At 44.4% G+C, this 19,678-nt stretch overlaps 1 protein-coding gene across 18 annotated transcripts in view; it reads right to left on the reverse strand.

Moving 5' to 3' along the window:
* The window catches only part of ncor2 (nuclear receptor corepressor 2), a 190,275-nt gene that overhangs the window by 45,766 nt on the left and 124,831 nt on the right, over positions 1 to 19,678 (reverse strand). For 17 of the 18 annotated variants that reach the window (XM_070447011.1, XM_070447005.1, XM_070446998.1 and 14 more), the window contains exons 12-17: positions 18,909 to 19,087; positions 18,158 to 18,212; positions 17,945 to 18,043; positions 10,943 to 11,142; positions 7,688 to 7,848; positions 5,453 to 5,515 (exon numbers count right to left, since the gene is read on the reverse strand). In XM_070447011.1, the coding sequence (XP_070303112.1) occupies positions 5,453 to 5,515; positions 7,688 to 7,848; positions 10,943 to 11,142; positions 17,945 to 18,043; positions 18,158 to 18,212; positions 18,909 to 19,087 (757 nt within the window). The remainder of the gene's footprint in view (positions 1 to 5,452; positions 5,516 to 7,687; positions 7,849 to 10,942; positions 11,143 to 17,944; positions 18,044 to 18,157; positions 18,213 to 18,908; positions 19,088 to 19,678) is intronic. The other variant, XM_070446999.1, reaches the window with a different exon arrangement.

Here is a 19,678-nt window from a genome sequence, read left to right on the forward strand (position 1 = left end):
TGGACCCAACAACTTCCTAGGACAAAAAACTTTAGACATGTGTTCCCAAGATAATATCTCCAAACGGAGGCAGTAGGACAACAAACAGCCACACGATAAGACAACACTTTACAAAGCACCAGGCCTGCACCATCTCCTATCCATCTTTTATTTATTTACCCAACAAAAGTTTACTACAGGTTAAAAGTACCACCTCAACAGCAAGTGAATGTAGGCCATGTTTGTGTAGTCCCTTTCTGACAGTTGACTCATGCACTTCGATATTGATTGTGGCAAGAGAGGCCTGTAGATCCCTTAATGTTACCCTGGGGTTCTTACAGACTTCGATGAGCATCTTTCGGTCATCTCTTAGGCTGAATTTGGTGGGACGCCCTGTCCTAGCTAGACTGCCAGTGGTCTGGAATTTTCCCCATTTGTAGATGATCTGTTGGACAGTGGAATGATGTTCTTCGAAATGCTTGGAAATGGATTTGTAACCCCCTCCCAGACTCATGGTCATCAATTGTGTCTTTTGAGGGCCTCGGATAGGTCTTCTGATATTTGCATGGTGTGTTACCACACCCTCATATGGTTCAGACCAAACCAGACCAAGTTTCTAATCTTTATGGAAGGKTGGACCCTCCCAAGGTACTCTCTAATTATTTCCTAATCATTTGCACCTGTTTTGGTGCACCTGATCCTAATTTTTCCTGCTTGAGGAAATTAAATTTTTGTTTATTTTAATTGCATAACATTGTCAAAGTACATTTTTGTGTGTGTTATATGTTAAATTGGGTTACTTTCATCAATGAATGTGGTTGCAATTTAGCTCAAATACCCATGTGTCCAAATATAATAAATACATCAAAAAAGACCACTTTCCAAAGGGTGTACTTACTTTTTCACATGACTGTATACACACAAACACTACCTCAGTCTAAAACTTGACTGTCATATTCCCTCTCAGGCCTGTGTGAATGTACAACCCATCAAGTGTTAAAACTAGACTGGGTATTTCATTTTAAATATTCATTACAGGTGTGGAAGGCAAAGCAGGAGAGATGTGAGAGACAGAAAGAGAAAGAGAGAGAGGGCCGGACAACCAGGTTCTTTCCAAGAGAGAAGAACACGTGATCAACACCTATTAACCTTTTACAGCCTTGTCCCGGGGTGCAGCCCACTGAGCCCAGAGCACACAAGTCCAGCCAGACACCCTGCTACGTGCCACACCAAGAACACACACACTTTGCTCTACCCAGTGAACCTGAAGCAATAACACTGCAATTCATTCACTGGAAGTCAAGGGTCACTTTGTTACGACTCACTTTCACAGATTCAGTCCATTCAGTTTAACCAGAGCACAGAAACAATCCCAAGCAGCTCCAGTTCCATCGGCCTCAGGTCCTGGCCAGTGGAGCAACACACAAGAGGAAGCAGGCATCCAATCAGCTGCTGCTCAGCTAGAGCAGGTGGCAAACTCAATCAACCAATTACGATCCTCCATTTCCATAAAAGCTCCTCCCATCGATGGCACAATCAACACCTAGTGAGTGTCCTCCTTCTCATGTGCTTGTCACTCCAGCTGTCCCTCGTGCCCCTGGTCTGTATCACACTATCGGCAGTCTGATCTCTGTGGAGAAGGCAGGTAGTGATTCCACTCCAGAGGGGCAGAGAAAGAAAACAGCTAGGCTCCAGCTCAGCCTCCACACCCCTCCTGCTGGCCTGATACTGGAGCCAGTGTCAGGTTGACATGCTCAAAACGGCACATGCTCTGCGTCTTGCCTCTCCCTTGCTTTTTCCTCGCCCTTTCACTTCCCACACTCTCTCGCTCGCTCTCCGTCAGGGCTAGTCCGTTGTTCTCCGCCAGGTCCTTCCCCAATGGCTGCTGTCTAAAAGGACTTTCACAGGAAAGTGAGACTGTGGGGCGGTGCTATGTGCTCAGCCTCTCTCTCCCCTCATCTGATCTCTCCTCTATCTTTCCCTTTTTTCTCCCCTCCCTCCCTCTTTCACTCTCACTGCCAGCAGGCAGAGCTGCACACACACACACACAAACACATTAACACACACTCCCTCAGTCTCTCTTTTTCGCTTGCTTACTCTCTCTCTAACACATACACAGCTAGTCTGAGGGTAAACAGAGGAGAGAGTGAGAGCAGGGGAGTTGAGCTAGAGGGACAATGGAGGAGAGGAAGAGAAAGGGGGAGTTGATGTTGATACCATGAGAAAGCATAAAGGGTTTCACATTTTTCCTGACTGACCTGCTTTTCATCCTGAATGTGACCCCTCTCCAGTCTACAACAACACCGAGAAAGGGAGAGCCGAAAATGAAAAAAAATAAAATAATCTTCCACAGCTCCTGCCAATCTGGGCCTGTGCCATCCCCTCCCATCTCAGGACACACTGACTGGGAGGCCAGAGTAGAGAGTTTGGAGCGCGAGAGGAAAGGAAGGGGGGAGAATGCTCTGGCCTGATCCACTCCAACAGTCCAGAGCACAGCAGAACACAACAGAGAAAGCTCTACCTACTACTCCTTTAAAAGGACCTGTACAGTACTACAGCAGGCATGAGGGAGCGACCCGATTATCCAGCTGCCTGGCTGCTCAAGTAAGCCTGCCAGATTAGAGAACTTACATAACAAACACTAGCCAAGGAGTGAGTACACACACACTCCCCCCACACCCTACCTTACCTGGCTCTACASTGCGACCATTTTAATCGCATTTCCGCATTAAAAATAGATGTGTGTGGACTGAAAAAGTAAAGTATGAGCATATGTGCGAGTTGTGATATACAGCAAAAAAGTATTTCTGCCGTTTTGTTTAATTGCTGGTAGCTAATCACACAAAGAACTAGAGTCCCATATATCTCACCTCGAGCAGCAACAGTGCCTTGGGCGCTCTGCGCACTGTGAGTGAAGTGCTGAAAGATGAATTTTTAAAAGTGCACAGGCATAGAAGTTGGTTGAATTTACCCAAAAGTCTACTAAACGTGACTGACTCCTGTTTCTTGGTTATTTACATCAGTTTGTTTACACACTAAGTTGTTTTTCAATGTTAGTTTGAGCTTGCTCAACTGCTAGGGAAGAGACGTCAGAGAATCTTCTCTCAGACAGACCTGGGCGTCCCACCCAATGATGTATATATACCCTGTATTTGTGATGTAACGTATTGGCCGATGAGAAGCTTTGAAGCCACCAGTCGGCCATATTGGCACTCCCCAGTAGGAGCAGTCCTCCATAGTAATGAATGGAATTCTACAGTATTTCAATTAAATGTTTCAGGGACAGAATTACATGTATTTAAGTATTTAGTTGTAGCGGGGACAGTAACATTAGTATGTTATATATTATTTTATTTTTATGTTTCACTCAAATAACATAATTGAAAAGTATGCTTGTAGGTGTCTGTAATATAATAAATGTGTCAAAAATGAATCTAGACATTTAAAAATGCATTTCTATTGCTTCCAAAATATATATATTTTACAATGGAGGATGAGTGTCAAGACGGAGGCACGGTGGCTTCAAAACATTGCCCTTGTCAGTCCTCTAGTGTATATATAAATGATTGGTCCCACCACATAACTGGCCCGCCCCTTAAAGGGGCAGCTGAACATTTCTCTCTCACCTAAGTGACTCAAATATTTGAGGGTACATTGTACTTGATTGAGCATGGCACACTCCCAAAACCTTTTATTCATGAACTTTTAATAATGTCTTATAATAAAAACTCTCCCTCAAATACATTAATTGTGCTCCTAAACGTATTTGTGTGCTTCTAAATTGTTCAACTAAGGCGGGCATAGAATCCTACCTTAATTACACACACCACACACACACTAAAAGGGATATACAAGAACAAGGGAGGGAGACTTAACAAAGTTCTACAATCCCTTGTTAAAGATGCCAGGCTTTTTGACCAGYAAAGACAAGGGCAATCCGTCAACGTTTGTGGCCTTGCCATCCCATGGGGGATTCCTGGCACTGCCACGCTGAAATGCTGCCATGCTATGAATGTCATTATTGAGATCTTTTTAGCACAAGGGGACAAACACATTAGCATGAGGAGATGTAAGCCTCTTTAAAACATATACAGGTCAAGCTCCTGGAAGTGGAGTGTGCACCTTGACTGTCGGGCTGGCATTTACATTCAGGCCAGGGTTAGGGGAGCGGGGCTGGGACTGGTGGGCTACTCTACATATGAGGAGCCGTGGAGGGGGAAGCCCTTTTGGCAGGCATGGTTACTGGCTGATGAGCAATGGCGGAGTGGGGGGGTGAAAGATCCCCTCCCCCCTGGACAGGGGCCCTGTGGTTGTGGTTACATAAGCCCTTCATAGAAGCCCAGCTCCCACCGGGCTGCAGGACTAATCCCCTGGGATGCAGCGGCCCACTAATCCCAGTGCGGGAGAATGGAGTTGAAGACATTAAGCAGGATTACTACTCAGGGCCATGTTCAAGGGCCAGCGCCAGTCATTACAACAGCACCCCGAGACTGAGTCTGCAGACTGCCAGCAGCAGGAGAAATAACACCACGAGACAGAATGACTGGGTGTCTGCTGTATAGGATTTCTCCCTTCACTAGCACATTCATGGTGATAAAGGAACTTCTTTTGAAAAAATAGGATTACACAACAGATCGGCTAGTGCTCTGCTGAATTACAAGACAGGTATTAGTCATACCCAGAACTGAAAATCATACAGAGAATCCATGACACGTCATCAAAACAGGCCAAAACCGTCCCGCATGGTATTTTTGGGGGGGCTCCCCAAAGTTTTTCAGTAAAGTTTGAGGAAATCTGTTCCCAAGTATTCCCATAAAAAAAGTAATCAAGTAATCAAGCTAAGGAATGATTGTTATTGTCAAATWCAATATTTTATTGGGCTTAGTTGTGGTCAATTTGCAGAGTACAAGTTATTATAATTACGTTGTGGCCCATTGACCATACACTCCGAGGCTGAATCTAGTTACCTACCACTGCTGTAGACTGAGCTGTGTGCAGCACACGCAACACAACTACACCACAGCAAACAGACAGGCAGAATCACAGCCACCTTCTCTCTGCAGGACCCACAGGCCAGGCGAGGCCAGGGTAATCTTCAGTCAAAGACAATAAACAGGCCATGTAAAGAGTAAACAGACTTCTGCAGTTGGAGCTGTTCTAGCCAAAGATAAGAGGGTGGGACTTTTACAGTGGCTTCAGAAACAGCCATGGCAGGCGTAGCAGCAGAGTGGAGCCCCACACAGCTCTGCAAACAGACAGACAGACAGACAGACAGCACGTGGCTCCAGCCTAGCCTATCTGACAGGAAGTCACAGGCACATGCACTTGTCACCACTTTCGAGAAAACCTCGCCAAGCTAATTCTTTGGGCGGTTTTCTCTTTGACAAGGAAAGTTTTCTTTTGAATGACAATGGCGCTGCTGGGTCGTATTTCAAACACAGAGGTAACTTGTTTTTGTTTGATTTTTCTTTACCTTTTTTGGCGGTTTCCATCTCCTCCTCAGTCCAGCGAGAGCTCTCATTCATCTCCAGATTGGCTGAAAGGATAAAAGCAGAACCACCACGTTAGAAAGCGGGCAGGAGGGAGGGGAGGGAAGTCTCAAGTAGACAGAGAGAGCGAGCGACTGACTGACCGAGAGAGAGAGGGAGAGACAGAGAGAGAGAAAAGAAAGAGAAAAGCTAGGGGGCAGGGTTGTCTTTGCTGCTTGCTGGTGCAGCACGGTAGAGCCGGTCGACAGGGGCTGTTAGTTTAAGAGGAGAAAGTCAGTTAATGATTAGAGACATAATAAGTGGTTGTTCCACCTGTATACAGTAGGGACCAGCCTGACCCTGGCAGAAGAGAAGACAGGAAAGAAAACGAGAAGAGGAGATGAGCTGTGGTTTCAGTGCTGTTGTGTCCTCTCTGTAGGGCTGTGACGGGCACAGTAACAGCAGGCGAGGAAGGAGAAACAAGCCCAGTAACAGTGAGAAGAGAAACTAGAGATACTGATCAGAACAGAGCCCCTCTGGCTGGATCAGGCCACCTGGGGATTCCCAGGGACAAACCCACAGCAGCAGGAGCAACCAACCACCCACTGAAGTGTTGAAACATCAAAACCCTAATCCCCTACAGCTACAGCGAGTGTATGTGTGTGTGTGTGTGTGTATATAAAGGCAGCCTTGCAAACTGCAGAGAGAATAAAAAGCTGAGACAGATGAGTATTGCTGCCTTAATGAGTACGTTCAGGATACTTTAAAGAAATTAGACGGGGAAACTCGCATTAACGCCCATTGTGTACATTGCCCTACATTGTCAATGAGCCATGTGGTGCATTCTGGGAAATTCTGGGAAGGGGAGTGCACTCCAAGGAGTGAATGGGAGTCAATTGGGCGCTAGCTGTACATAGTCCATCTGTAAATAGCCCACCCAATCTACCTACCTCATCCCCATACTGTTTTTATTTACTTTTCTGCTCTTTTGCACACCAGTATCTCTACTTGCACATCATCATCTGCTCATTTATCACTCCAGTGTTAATCTGCTAAATTGTAATTCTTTGCTACTATGGCCTATTTATTGCCTACCTCCTCATGCCTTTTGCACACAATGTATATAGACTTTCTTTTTTTCTACTGTGTCATTGACTTGTTTATTGTTTATTCCATGTGTAACTCTGTGTTCCTGTCTGTGTCACACTGCTTTGCTTTATCTTGGCCAGGTCGCAGTTGTAAATGAGAACTTGTTCTCAACTGGCCTACCTGATTAAATAAAGGCGATTTTTTTTACTTAATTTTTTWAWTTTTTWATAAATAGCTCAAAAACCCAACATTAGCATGAATTACGTAAACAAAAAGCACAACATTACAAATCTTTTCCGAGATGTGAGATAATTAACTTGTTCTCTGTAATATCGTATAGCTTTGAAATCGTGACATTACATACTTGAGGAAAATAGGCACACTGACTCATAATCTGACTTTTAGAAGGGATTGCGTGACGATTATCTTAGCAACCGCGTGACGCAGCATAACAATGTGAACGCAATTGATCGACAGTCTGTTGGTATTTTGGTATTTTATTACGATCCCCATTAGCAAAAGTAGCAGCTACTCTTCCTGGGGTCCACACAAAACATGACATAATACAAAACATCAATAGACAAGAACAGCTCAAGGACTGAACTACATACATTTATGTAGGGGCATTATACGTTCCTCCATTCACTGGCCATTGAGATTCCCATCTCCTCATTTCTTAAAGCATCCCTGGTATTTTCTCATTAAGTATCAATTTATTGTCTCTCTCTTGTTTAGGCAAAAATTATCTTAAAGGCACCTTCCAGGCCAAGGTGTGTGTGTGTTCGGTGCACGTGTCAAATTGTTTTGAGACAGATCTACAGTGCACCCTTGTGGTGTGGGATATCAGGAGGGAAATAAACACAACAATGACGGGAGTGTTCATATGCTCAGTTCACATTAAATCAGGTGGACCTACTAAACAGATGTGCTTCAGCAATATCATGGCCATATTTGTCCTTCAAACATATCGCCAATCAGCGACATTTCAGACCAAAATACAGACGTTAAATATTTCTGCTCAGAGAGAACCTGGCTCTTTCGGTTTATGAGYTGTGTGATGAAAATCTAGTCAGGTGAAAAGAGCAGTGGGTAAAGATGCAGTGAAAGACATCATGCGGCAGTGTAGACTATAGCAGTAGAGTGAGACGTACCGAGTTCACCGCTGAGCGGCGGCGTGGCGGTCTCCTCCACCTCGCTGGTCATGGAGCGGGTGATGCGGCCCTTGCGCCGGCCCTGGCTGTTAGCCGTGCGTCGACCCTTTAAGGCCACCGTGGGCTCTTTGTCTTCCCCGTCCTCACCAGAGGTGTCGTCCCTGCAGGGAGAGTGTCAGTCACACCACCTTCATCATCATGATTACCCTCCTCTTCCTCACTGCCTGGCCTGCACATGTGTACTGTTTAGTTTGTTAACTTAAAACCTGACAAAGTGCAGAGGTCTGTCTGGGTTAAAAAACAGAAAATAACTACAGTATGTGCCAAAGCACACACAGACGTGCACAGGCACGCACACACACAGGCCTCAAGGCTCAGGAGAGTAGTTTGGAGTTTTGCAAGCATGGCGATATATCCCGTCAGTGTCATGGCAGGCTAACAGATAAACAGTGATTTTGTAGCCGGTGTTCTTCCATTCATTTTCAACAGGTCCGGCATCATTATTCTAAGACGGGCCTGTCCTGCTACCTTGCACACCAGATATAGCAGCGTCAGCTGTGCCAGGGGTTACAGGCAGCCACCACAGGGGGAGTGGGAGTCAGGGACTCCTCTGCCTGCTCTCCTCAGCCCAAGTACTGGAAGCACTGAAGATGCTTCATCATGATCAACACCACTCATTCAGACAGGCAGGACAACTCCTGTTCACTGTTCTGTTTGTCAGCAGCACCAAACAACTCCAACTTGTCCAACCTCTGTTCAGAGAGCTGGGAGCCTCACTAGAAGATTGGACATGATGATGGACTTCCAACATTCACTGTTCTTCCCTGTGAAACATGCGACTCTCATGAAGACAACAACACTGCATTGAGTGAGTGCTGTTCCACTGCTCACATAGATTGCAGTGCTCAGCAGCACTGACTGAATTCACCATCCTCCTCTCCATCACGCTGGAACTGTGCCTACAGAGATGCCAGGGCAAGYCAGCATCACACAGCAGATCACACTCTGGAGCTCCCAGCTCTGGAGACTTGCTYGATTATTGTAGCAACCGACAGTACAGTAACTGTGCTGCTAGGCTGTCAATCATATCCCTTTTCCCCCCATCGAAAAATAAAATAAGTATGGAATCTTAAAAATGTGACTTTTGGTAGCCTATTGGGAGTGAGAGAAGAAAAACAGGAAAACAGCTGTTTATAAAAGTAGGAGGAGAAGGATTACGCAACAGATCGGCTAGAGTTCTGATGAATTACAAGACAGGTATTAGTCACACCAAGAACTGAAAATCATACAGAGAATCTATGACACGTCATCTAAACATGGCCACAACACAAGAACTAGGGCTCACAGTGAAACCGCATTTCGTCAGATATGCAAAGAGTATGAGGTTACAAACGATCATTTTCACACCCAAACATGAAATAGACAAGAGGAGTACCATTTATATCTAGTGAAACACGTAGCATTGGTTGCATTCTTATCTCTCCAATATACAGTGCATTCGGAAAGTATTCAGACCACTTTTTCCACATTTTGTTACGTTACAGCCTTATTCTATAATGGATTAAATAGTTRCCCCCCCCCAATCTACACACAATACCCCATAATGACAAAGCGAAAACAGGTTTATTGAAATTTAAAATATAAAACAGAAATATCTTTCTTACATAAGTATGAGATTCAAAATTGAGCTCAGGTGCATCCCGTTTCCATTGATCATCCTTGAGATGTTTCTACAACTTGATTGGAGTCCACCTGTGGTAAATTCAATTGATTGGACATGATTTGGAAAGGCACACACCTGTCTATATAAGGTCCCACAGTTGACAGTGCATGTCAGAGCAAAACCCAAGCCATGAGGTTAAAGGAATTGTCCGTAGAGCTCCGAGACTGGATTGTGTCGAGGCACAGATCTGGGGAAGGGTACCAAAACATTTCTGCAGAATTGAAGGTCCCAAAGAACACAGTGGCCTACCCATTCTTAAATGGAAGAAGTTTCAAACAACCAAGACTCTTCCTAGAGCTGTTCCCCCAGCCAAACTGAGCAATCTGGGGAGAAGGGCTTTGGTCAGGGAGGTGACCAAGAACCCGATGGTCAGTCTGACAGAGCTCTAAAGTTCCTCTGTGGAGTTAGGAGAACCTTCCAGAAGGACAACCATCTCTGCAGTACTCCACCAATCAGGCTTTATGGTAGATTSACCAGACGGAAGCCACTCCTCAGTAGAAGGCACATGACGGCCTGCTTGGAGATTTCCAAAAGGCACCTAAAGGACTCTGACCATGAGGAACAAGATTCTTTGGTCTGATCAAACCAAGATTGAACTCTTTGGCCTAAATGCCAAGCGTCACATCTGAAAGAAACCTGGCACCATCACTACGGTGAAGCACGGTGGTAGTAGCACCATGCTGTGGGGATGTTTTTCAGCAGCAGGGACTGGGAGACTAGTCAGGACCGAGACAAAGATGAACGGGTCAAAGTACAGAGAGATCCTTGATGAAAACCTGCTCCACAGCGCTCAGGACCTCAGACTGGGGCGAAGGTTCACCTTCCAACAGGACAACGACCCTAAGCACACAGCCAAGATAACGCAGAAGTGCCTTTGGGACAAGTCTCTGAAAGTCCTTTAGTGGCCCAGCTAGAGCCTGGACTTGAACCCAATCTAATATCTCTGGAAAGACCTGAAAATAGCTGTGCAGCGACGCTCCCCATCCAATCTCAGAGCTTGAGAAGAGAAGAATGGGAGAAACTCCAAAAATACAAGCTTGTAGTGTCATACCAAAGAAGATTAGAGGCTGTAATCGCTGCCAAAGGAGCTTCAACAAAGTACTGAGTAAAGGGTCTAAATACTTAWGTAAAAGTGATATTTCAGTTGTTTTATTAAAAAAAAATTTTTTAAAAAGCCTTTCAATTTGACAGAGTATTTTGTGTAGATCATTGACAAAAAATMACAAATTAAATACATTTTAATCCCAACAAAAATGTGGGAAAAAATACTTTCTGGAGGCACTGTAGGTTTAAAACCTCTGAAAAAATGTAATAAGGAATCTTAAAAATGTGACTTTTGGTAGCCTACTGGGAGTGAGAAAAAGAAAAACAGCTGTTTTTAAAAGTAAGAGATTATTACTTTTCCTAATCTAGTCAGGGTTATGATGATTACCCTTCCTGATCTAGTCAGGGTTATGATGATTACCCTTCCTGATCTAGTCAGGGCAGCCAAATCTAACTCCATTTAGAGAGAGGAAGGCAAGCAAACTCACTTCATTACATCCTCCTTTTCTTCCCCCTCAGTCTTCTCCTCCTCCCTCTCTCCCTCCTTCTCTTTCTCCTTCTCCTCCTTGTCCTCCTGGCTGCTGCGGTTCACTTGTTGTTGTTGTTGCTGTTGTTGCTGCTGTTGTTGTTGCTGTTGTTGTTGTTGTTGCTGTTGTTGCTGCTGTTGCTGCTGCTGCTGTTGGCCATGCTGTTGGGGTGGAAGAAAAGACAGCAACATTTAGTTAGTTACAAACATGATCCCTGGTAACAGGAAACATGGTGTGAACACGCGCACACAGACGCACAGACTACATGCACACTTCCAGACATGTAAAACATAAGAACCTATATACACACACAAAAACATGAGCCGTGTAGTAGTGTTGAGGTCATTCTGCCATCAATACCAGTAGGTACACCACAAGGACAGCCCATATGCCTTCCTTCATCTGGCACCCAGAACCACTTCCTCTTCCACTTCCTGTCTGTCTGGGCTCAGGTTCATATCATGAAAGAAATACTGCAGACTGCCAAAGACCTGCCACTAACACTGTTATAACTGGTGGAAACTACACTTATTTGAGCATTGTAAAGGACAGTTGCCTCAGTATATGGGAATTGTGCTGTGTGCTAAGGTATTTTTCTGTAAATGGCTTTCTAGCTAGAGGTGAAGCCAATCCAATCCCATGTCTACTCTAATAACAGAGTCATTACATCTAGCTCTGGGCATGGAAACACAAAAAAGGCAGAGAACGAGAGTAAGAGAGGTGGAGGCTAAATCAAAATGGACCTTTCTCAGAGATACCTTCCTCCATTTGAACCATGTCACTAGACTTGATGTCCCACCTCTCTCAAAGATTAACTCAACGCAAATAAAAGCCATAACACTGATTGATTCTCCAGTGGACAAACATGGTCTCCCTCTCTCTCCCCCTCCCTCTCTCCCTCCCTCCCTCCCAATGGGAACCTGGAGACAACAAACAGCAGGCCAATCATCTCAATAGACTGCCATTATCTCTATGGAGTCATGCACCTCAACAGACCGAACAGCAAACTCACGGCCATTCACAGGTGTCTTAAATGAGTCAGGCCCAGGCAGGTGATATCTAAAAGCCTGCTACTGTATCTCTGCTACCCTGCTTTACAAACAAAAAAAACAAAAATATTAATCAAGGCTGGGCGCTGATTAGCTTTTTTGTTGTTATTACTACGTACTCACCCACCTCTTGTTCTCTCTCTAGGTGTCATTAACGTTAGCTGTTGTGGTCCTGTTGAGCCATTTCCTCTACTCTCCCATTTCCCTCTCTTTTCCTACAAATCTCTCACTCGCCGACTCCCTCGCTCCCTCCCTATGTTCTCTCCCTGTGTTATTAGCGTTAGCCCCAGTGCTCAAGCAGCTCTGTTAACAAACCCGTAGTGTTTGTGTGCTGAGCTAAACGTTGACTAGCTAGGTAATGAGCTGAGGTGTCTCTGGGAGAAATGAGGAGACACCCAGCCACGACCACAGAAAGGTCGCTGGCTAATTAATGCACCATTTCATTAGCACCCACCACACCACCGTTGGATTAAATGCCTAACACCTGATCTGGGCCTAAGTAATAACTGGGAGCTAATTAGCAATGGAAACCACCTGTTTAAAAAAAATCTTGTCAATACGGACACATTAGTGCTGACACGAAGGGGGAGCACAATGGCACGAGTCACATAATCGGTGTGCTGCTTGCATGATGACCTATCCTCTACTGATCCCACTGCTCAAGACGGAGTCCCATGGGTATGTTACCTCTACATGTAAGTTCTACTGACAAACGTCCTTCACCTAATGCCTTCAAGTGTGGAGTGGTTAGGGGTGTTGCGGGCGGTCAGGAAATTTTGGCAGTTGGTGATTGTCAAGCATATAACTGTCGGTCTAACGGTTATTGAAAGTTAACTTCTCTAGGATAGGGGGCAGCATTTTCACTTTGGATGAATAGCGTGCCCAGAGTGAACTGCCTCCTACTCTGTCCCAGATGCTAATATATGCATATTATTAGTAGTATTGGATAGAAAACACTCTGAAGTTTCTAAAACTGTTTGAATGATGTCTGTGAGTATAACAGAACTCATATGGCACGCAAAAACCTGAGACAAAATCCAAAACAGGAAGTGAGAATTCTGAGGCTGGTCGATTTTCAACTCATCGCCTATTCAAATGCCAGTAAGATATGGATCTGTTTGCACTTCCTCCGCCTTCCACTAGATGTCAACAGTCTGTAGAACGTTGAATTAAGCCTCTACTGTGATATTGAGCCGGATGGGAGGTGTTTCAGTCAGTGGTCTGGCAGATTGCCAGTTCCTGGTCACACGCATTCCACATGATATCGCCTTGCGTTCCATTACTTCTGTAGACACAAAGGAATTCTCCGGTTGGAACGTTATTGAATATTTATGATAACATCCTGAAGATTGATTCTCTACTTAGTTTGACAAGTTTATTCGACCTGTAATATAACTTTTTGAAGTTTTCGTCCGACGTTATGTGGGACCTGCGCGAGCGTTTGGACATGTGTACTAAACGTGCTAGCAAAAGTAGCTACTTGGACATAATTAATGGACATTATCGAACAAAACAACAATTTATTGTGGAACTAGGATTCCTGGGAGTGCATTCTGATGATCATCAATGGTAAGGGAATATTTATGATGTAATTTCGTATTTCTGTTGACTCCAACATGGCGGAGAAATGRTGTTTATATCTGAGCACCGTCTCAGATTATTGCATGGTTTGCTTTTTCCGTAAAGTTTTTTTGAAATCTGACACAGCGGTTGCATTAAGAACAAGTCTATCTTTAATTCTATGTAAAACATGTATCTTTCATCAAAGTTTATGATGAGTATTTCTGTTATTTGATGTGGCTCGCTGCAATTTCTCCGGATATTTTGGAGGGATTTCTGAACATGGCGCCAATGTAAACTGAGATTTGTGGATATAAATATACACATTATCGAACAAAACATACATGTATTGTGTAACATGATGTCCTATGAGTGTCATCTGATGAAGATCATCAAAGGTTAGTGATTCATTTTATCTCCATTTCTGCTTTTTGTGACTCCTAACTTTGGCTGGGAAAATGGCTGTGTTTTTCTGTGGCTATGTACTGACCTAACATAATCGTTTGGTGTGCTTTCGCCGTAAATCCTTTTTGAAATCAGACATGTTCGCTGGATTCACAACATGTGTAGCTTTAATTTGGTGTCTTTCATGTGTGATTTCATGAAAGATTGATTTTTATAGTAATATGTTTGAATTTGGCGCGCTGCATTTTTACTGGCTTTTGGCCAAGTGGGACGTTAGCGTCCCACATACCCTAGAGAGGTTAATGAACAAACACATTTAGCTTTTCCTGACTTCCACACATAGCCTACAAACCACTAATGCAGACCTATGGAACATCTACATTTTAATAAGTCTAATAAATCCATGTAATATAGACTACACCATCACAATATATCCATTTATTTTAGACGGGTCTAAAGAGGCATGATTTGAAGAAAATGTTGTCTATTTCAGAAGAACAGATAAGCATACTCTGACTTGTCCTTATGTTAGTTCCTGATCTGGCTATGCCATATGGCTGTGGGCTACACTAGTTCATTTAGCTGACAAGATTTGCTTAGAATTCCATGGCATTACTTTATAGTAGGAATAATACAATTGAACAAAGCTGAATAAAATATAAATATTTTCTCCTAATGATTTGAGGGAGTGTGAACATGCAGTTGTGAGAAGACTGCATGAATCAGGCCTTCATGGTCAAATTGCTGCAATGAAACCACTACTAAAGGACACTAATAATAAGAAGAGACATGCTTGGGCCAAGAAACACGAGCAATGGACATTAGACTGGTGGAAATCTGTCCATTGTCTGATGAGTCCAAATTTAAGATTCTTGGTTCCAACTGCAGTGTCTTTGTGAGACGCAGGTGAACGGATGATCTACGCATGTGTGGATCCAACTGTGAACCATAGAGGAAGAGGTGTGATGGTGCTTTGCTGGTGACACTGTCTGTGATTTATTAGAACTCAAGGTACACTTAACCTGCATGGCTACCACAGCATTCTGCAGCGATACGCCATCCCATTTGGTTTGCGCTTTGTGGGACTATCGTTTGTTTTACAACAGGACAWTGACCCAACACCTCCAGGCTGTGTAAGGGCTATTTGACCAAGAAGGCGAGTGATGAGTGCTGTATCAGATGACCTGGCCTCCACAATCACCTGACCTCAACCCAAATGAGATGGTTTGGGATGAGTTGGACAACAGCGTGAAGGAGAAGCAGTCAACAAGTGCTCAGCATATGTGGGAACTCCTTCAAGACTGTTGGGAAAACATTCCAGGTGAAGCTGGTTGAGAGAATGCCAAGAGTGTGCAAAGCTGTCATCAAGGCAAAGGGTGGCTACTTTGATGAACCTCAAATATAAAATACATTTTGATTTGTTTAACACTTTTTTGGTTACTACATGATTCCATATGTGTTATTTCATAGTTTTAATATCTTCACTATTATTCTACAACATAGAAAATAGTACAAATAAAGAAAAACCCTTGAATGAGTAGGTGTGTCCAAACTTTTGACTGGTACTGTACACTAAATAATATCTGTGTGAAATTTGTTTTGATTTAGAATGGAACATTATCATGCATGTGTCTCGAAACAGGGCCAGTGAAAGAAACGCATGTCATCTATGCAGTTAAACAGCGAATGGGAGGAAGCTTTTCCCGTGGTTCATTTTCATGCCAGCCAGGTAAGCTATCAAATCAAATCAAAATTTATTTGTCACATAACATGGTTAGCAGATGTTAATGCGAGTGTAGCGAAATGCTTGTGCTTCTAGTTCCGACAATGCAGTAAATAACCAACAAGTAATCTAACCTAACAATTCCACAACTACTACCTTATACACACAAGTGTAAAGGGATAAAGAATATGTACATAAAGATATATGAATGAGTGATGGTACAGAACGGCATAGGCAAGATGCAGTAAGGTATAGAGTACAGTCTATACATATGAGATGAGTAATGTAGGGTATATAAACATAAAGTGGCATAGTTTAAAGTGGCTATTGATACATGTATTACAATAAGATGGCAAGTGCAGTAAGTGATATAGAGTACAGTATATACATATACATATGAGATGAGTAATGTAGGGTATGTAAACATTATATTAAGTGGCATTGTTTTAAAGTGGCTAGTGATACATTTTTACATAATTTCCATCAATTCCCATTATTAAAGTGGCTGGAGTTGAGTCAGTATGTTGGCAGCGGCCACTAAATGTTAGTGGTTGCTGTTTAACAGTCTGATGGCCTTGAGATAGAAGCTGTTTTTCAGTCTCTCGGTCCCTTCTTTGATGGCACCTGTACTGACCTCGCCTTCTGGATGATAGCGGGGTGAACAGGCAGTGGCTCGGGTGGTTGTTGTCCTTGATGATATTTATGGCCTTCCTGTGACATCGGGTGGTGTAGGTGTCCTGGAGGGCAGGTAGTTTGCCCGGTGATCGTTGTGCAGACCTCACTACCCTCTGGAGAGCCTTACGGTTGTGGGCGGAGCAGTTGCCGTACCAGGCGGTGATACAGCCCGACAAGGATGCTCTCGATTGTGCATCTGTAGAAGTTTGTGAGTGCGCTCCTGCGCCTTCTTCACAACACTGTCTGTGTGGGTGGACCAATTCAGTTTGTCCGTGATGTGTACACGAGGAACTTAAAACTTTCCACCTTCTCCACTACTGTCCCGTCGATGTGGATAGGGCGGTGCTCCCTCTGCTATTTCCTGAAGTCCACAATCATCTCCTTTGTTTTGTTGACGTTGAGTGTGAGGTTATTTTCCTGACACCCACACTCCGAGGGCCCTCACCTCCTCCTGTAGGCCGTTTCGTCGTTGTTGGTAATCAAGCCTACCACTGTAGTGTCGTCCGCAAACTTGATGATTGAGTTGGAGGCGTGCATGGCCACGCAGTCGTGGGTGAACAGGGAGTACAGGAGAGGGCTCAAGAACGCACCCTTGTGGGCCCCAGTGTTGAGGATCAGCGGGTGGAGATGTTGTTACCTACCCTCACCACCTGGGGGCGGCCCGTCAGGAAGTCCAGGACCCAGTTGCACAGGACGGGGTCGAGACCCAGGGTCTCGAGCTTGATGACGAGTTTGGAGGGTACTATGTTGTTAAATGCTGAGCTGTAGTCGATGAACAGCATCTCACATAGGTATTCCTCTTGTCCAGATGGGTTAGGGCAGTGTGCGTGTGGTTACGATTGCGTCGTCTGTGGACCTATTGGGTCGGTAAGCAAATTGGAGTGGGTCTAGGGTTGTTAGGTAGGGTGAAGGTGATAGGTCCTTGACTAGTCTCTCAAAGCACTTCATGATGACGGAAGTGAGTGCTACGGGCGGTAGTCGTTTAGCTCAGTTTACCACCTTAGCTTTCTTGGGAACAGGAACAATGGTGGCCCTCTTGAAGCATGTGGGAACAGCAGACTGGGATAAGGATTGATTGAATATGTCCTTAAACACACCCGCCTATAGGCTTGTTGTAAAGATAAACAATGTGCTTAATATTAGGAAAGTTGACAAACAAATATAGTAGGCCTAGTCTATAGAAAGCTGATGGGATCCTCCTCTTTTTAGTAGATGCCATCTCTCTGTTTTCTCGCGCAATTGCATAACCTGTAGAAATGTTGCGCAACTTGAGCTCACATGAAGTGTTTGATAAAAATTTAGATCACATTTGCATCGATATCAGAGTGACTAGAGGGACAACAGAGTGCTGAGTACCAGGCAGTTAGCAAGTTTGGAAGGCTACTAATGACCATCAGCAGAGCTTGGAGAAGCCTAATTACCGTGACTAAATGGTCACGTGGAATTTGACTGCCTTTATGACTCGTGACCTGGTGTGGCGGTAATACGGTCACAGCAACAGCCCTAGGAGTGGTTTGAAGTTGTTCGAGTTAAGTTCTGTAACTACAGTACCTGGCTCCTGCCACGGCGCCGGTAGTTCCTGCGCACAATGTTCTTGTAGTTCTCGTTCTTTTTGGTCAGGTAGTAGAAGAGGACACATTCTGCCACCGTCTGAAACAAAACACAACATTACTAGGACCTCATCTCCAAAACAAGATGTGAAAAAGACTACTCAAGTGTCAGGTCGATCACTGTGCATGGAGTGAAGGATCTTCCAAACTGTACCTTTCTCTCCAGGAAAGAAGCAATCAGGCCAAAGTTTTTTGGGTGCTGGATGAACCTGTGACACACAGCAGACAGATGAATACGTTTTTAAAAAATGATCTAATAAATGATCTGGAAGCACTCAGTCTTTTGATATGCAAGTAAATTGAGGAGTGAGTGACGCATGTGTAGTTTGGTTGATGGGAGAAGAGGCTCTCATCAGTGCTGACATCACAGTCCCACATCCATCTCTCCAGAGATATCTCACTCTATTATTCATCTAAAGCATGCTCTCATCAACACTAACCTAGAGCTCCCTCACCATACTTCTATCAGCACATCCTGACTAACATTACTCGATATCCCAATAGGATAACACAGCCAGTACTGAGCATTGCTTACATCTCTTCCAACTCTCTCTTATTGATSTGTTTTTATATGGGCCTAGGCTGAGCGGACAAGACAATTCAGTCTGCAGCAGTAGGCATCACATCCACATCTCTCTCTCTACTTTTCTCTCTCTCCCTCTCTGCACAGGGGAAGCATTTACAGTCTCTGATCTCAGTCTGTGGGTTCGGTTTGGCTGGTTGATGTATCCTTCATTTCTCACAAAGAGGGAAGAATAACTTCCTCAACAACTCCCTGACCTTTGGATAGTTCACAATCTCAGTCTGATTGCTATCAGAAAAACGAAACAATGTTTTGTCTACTACTGCACAGCACACACTCCTGCCATTCTAGGCAGAGTAATTCTACGGTGTGTACAACATACTTCTCGCGGAAGGTGTCCTTCTCCTGTTCGCTCCACATGTTCATGACCTGCCGGTCCTTGTACACCTTCATGGGGTCGTCCATCAGGCCGTTCATGTTGATGAACTTGATGCGCTGCTGCTCGGCGTCAAACAACATGGGAGGGATGACCGCAAGCTGGCGCATTTGCTTCTCGGTGTTCTGACACAAACACGCACCCGCACATGTTTGTAAACAAACAAACAAACACACACACAAACAGACAAACACACACACAATCAGACAAACACACACACAATCAGACAAACACACACACAATCAGACAAACACAGACAAAATGTCTTGGAGTGAGTACACTGTAGTGTACACCAAGGCAGAGCTTTCCAAACATTAGGCTGAGATAAACACAGTGTATAGAGACAGTGGTGGTGAGGCAGTCGAAGCAGTCGTGTTAAGTGTGTAAGAGGTCATAAGATGTAGAGGAAGTTTGAGGTCGGGGAGGAGGAGGGGACGAGAGAGACGCTGCACGCTTGGTGTGAGCAGTCAGTTCTTATCCAGATGTAAGGAAACACAGCTGAGTGGGGCTGACCTTACAGAGAAACACTGGCCCTGTACTGTACTCAGTGTGATGACTAGCCTTGTTATTCACAAGCCAGCTCTGCCTTTCCTGTGGAACACTCAGAACACTCCCCCCAACCACGGTCAGAGTAAAACCTCTTTGGTTGTGCAAGTGGCAGAACTATAGTCTATTTACTCTGTGTGTGTATTTGTGCATCTGTCTGGATCACACTT

Source organism: Salvelinus sp. IW2-2015, linkage group LG15 (assembly GCF_002910315.2).
Source record: "Salvelinus sp. IW2-2015 linkage group LG15, ASM291031v2, whole genome shotgun sequence".
NCBI lineage: Eukaryota > Metazoa > Chordata > Actinopteri > Salmoniformes > Salmonidae > Salvelinus > Salvelinus sp. IW2-2015.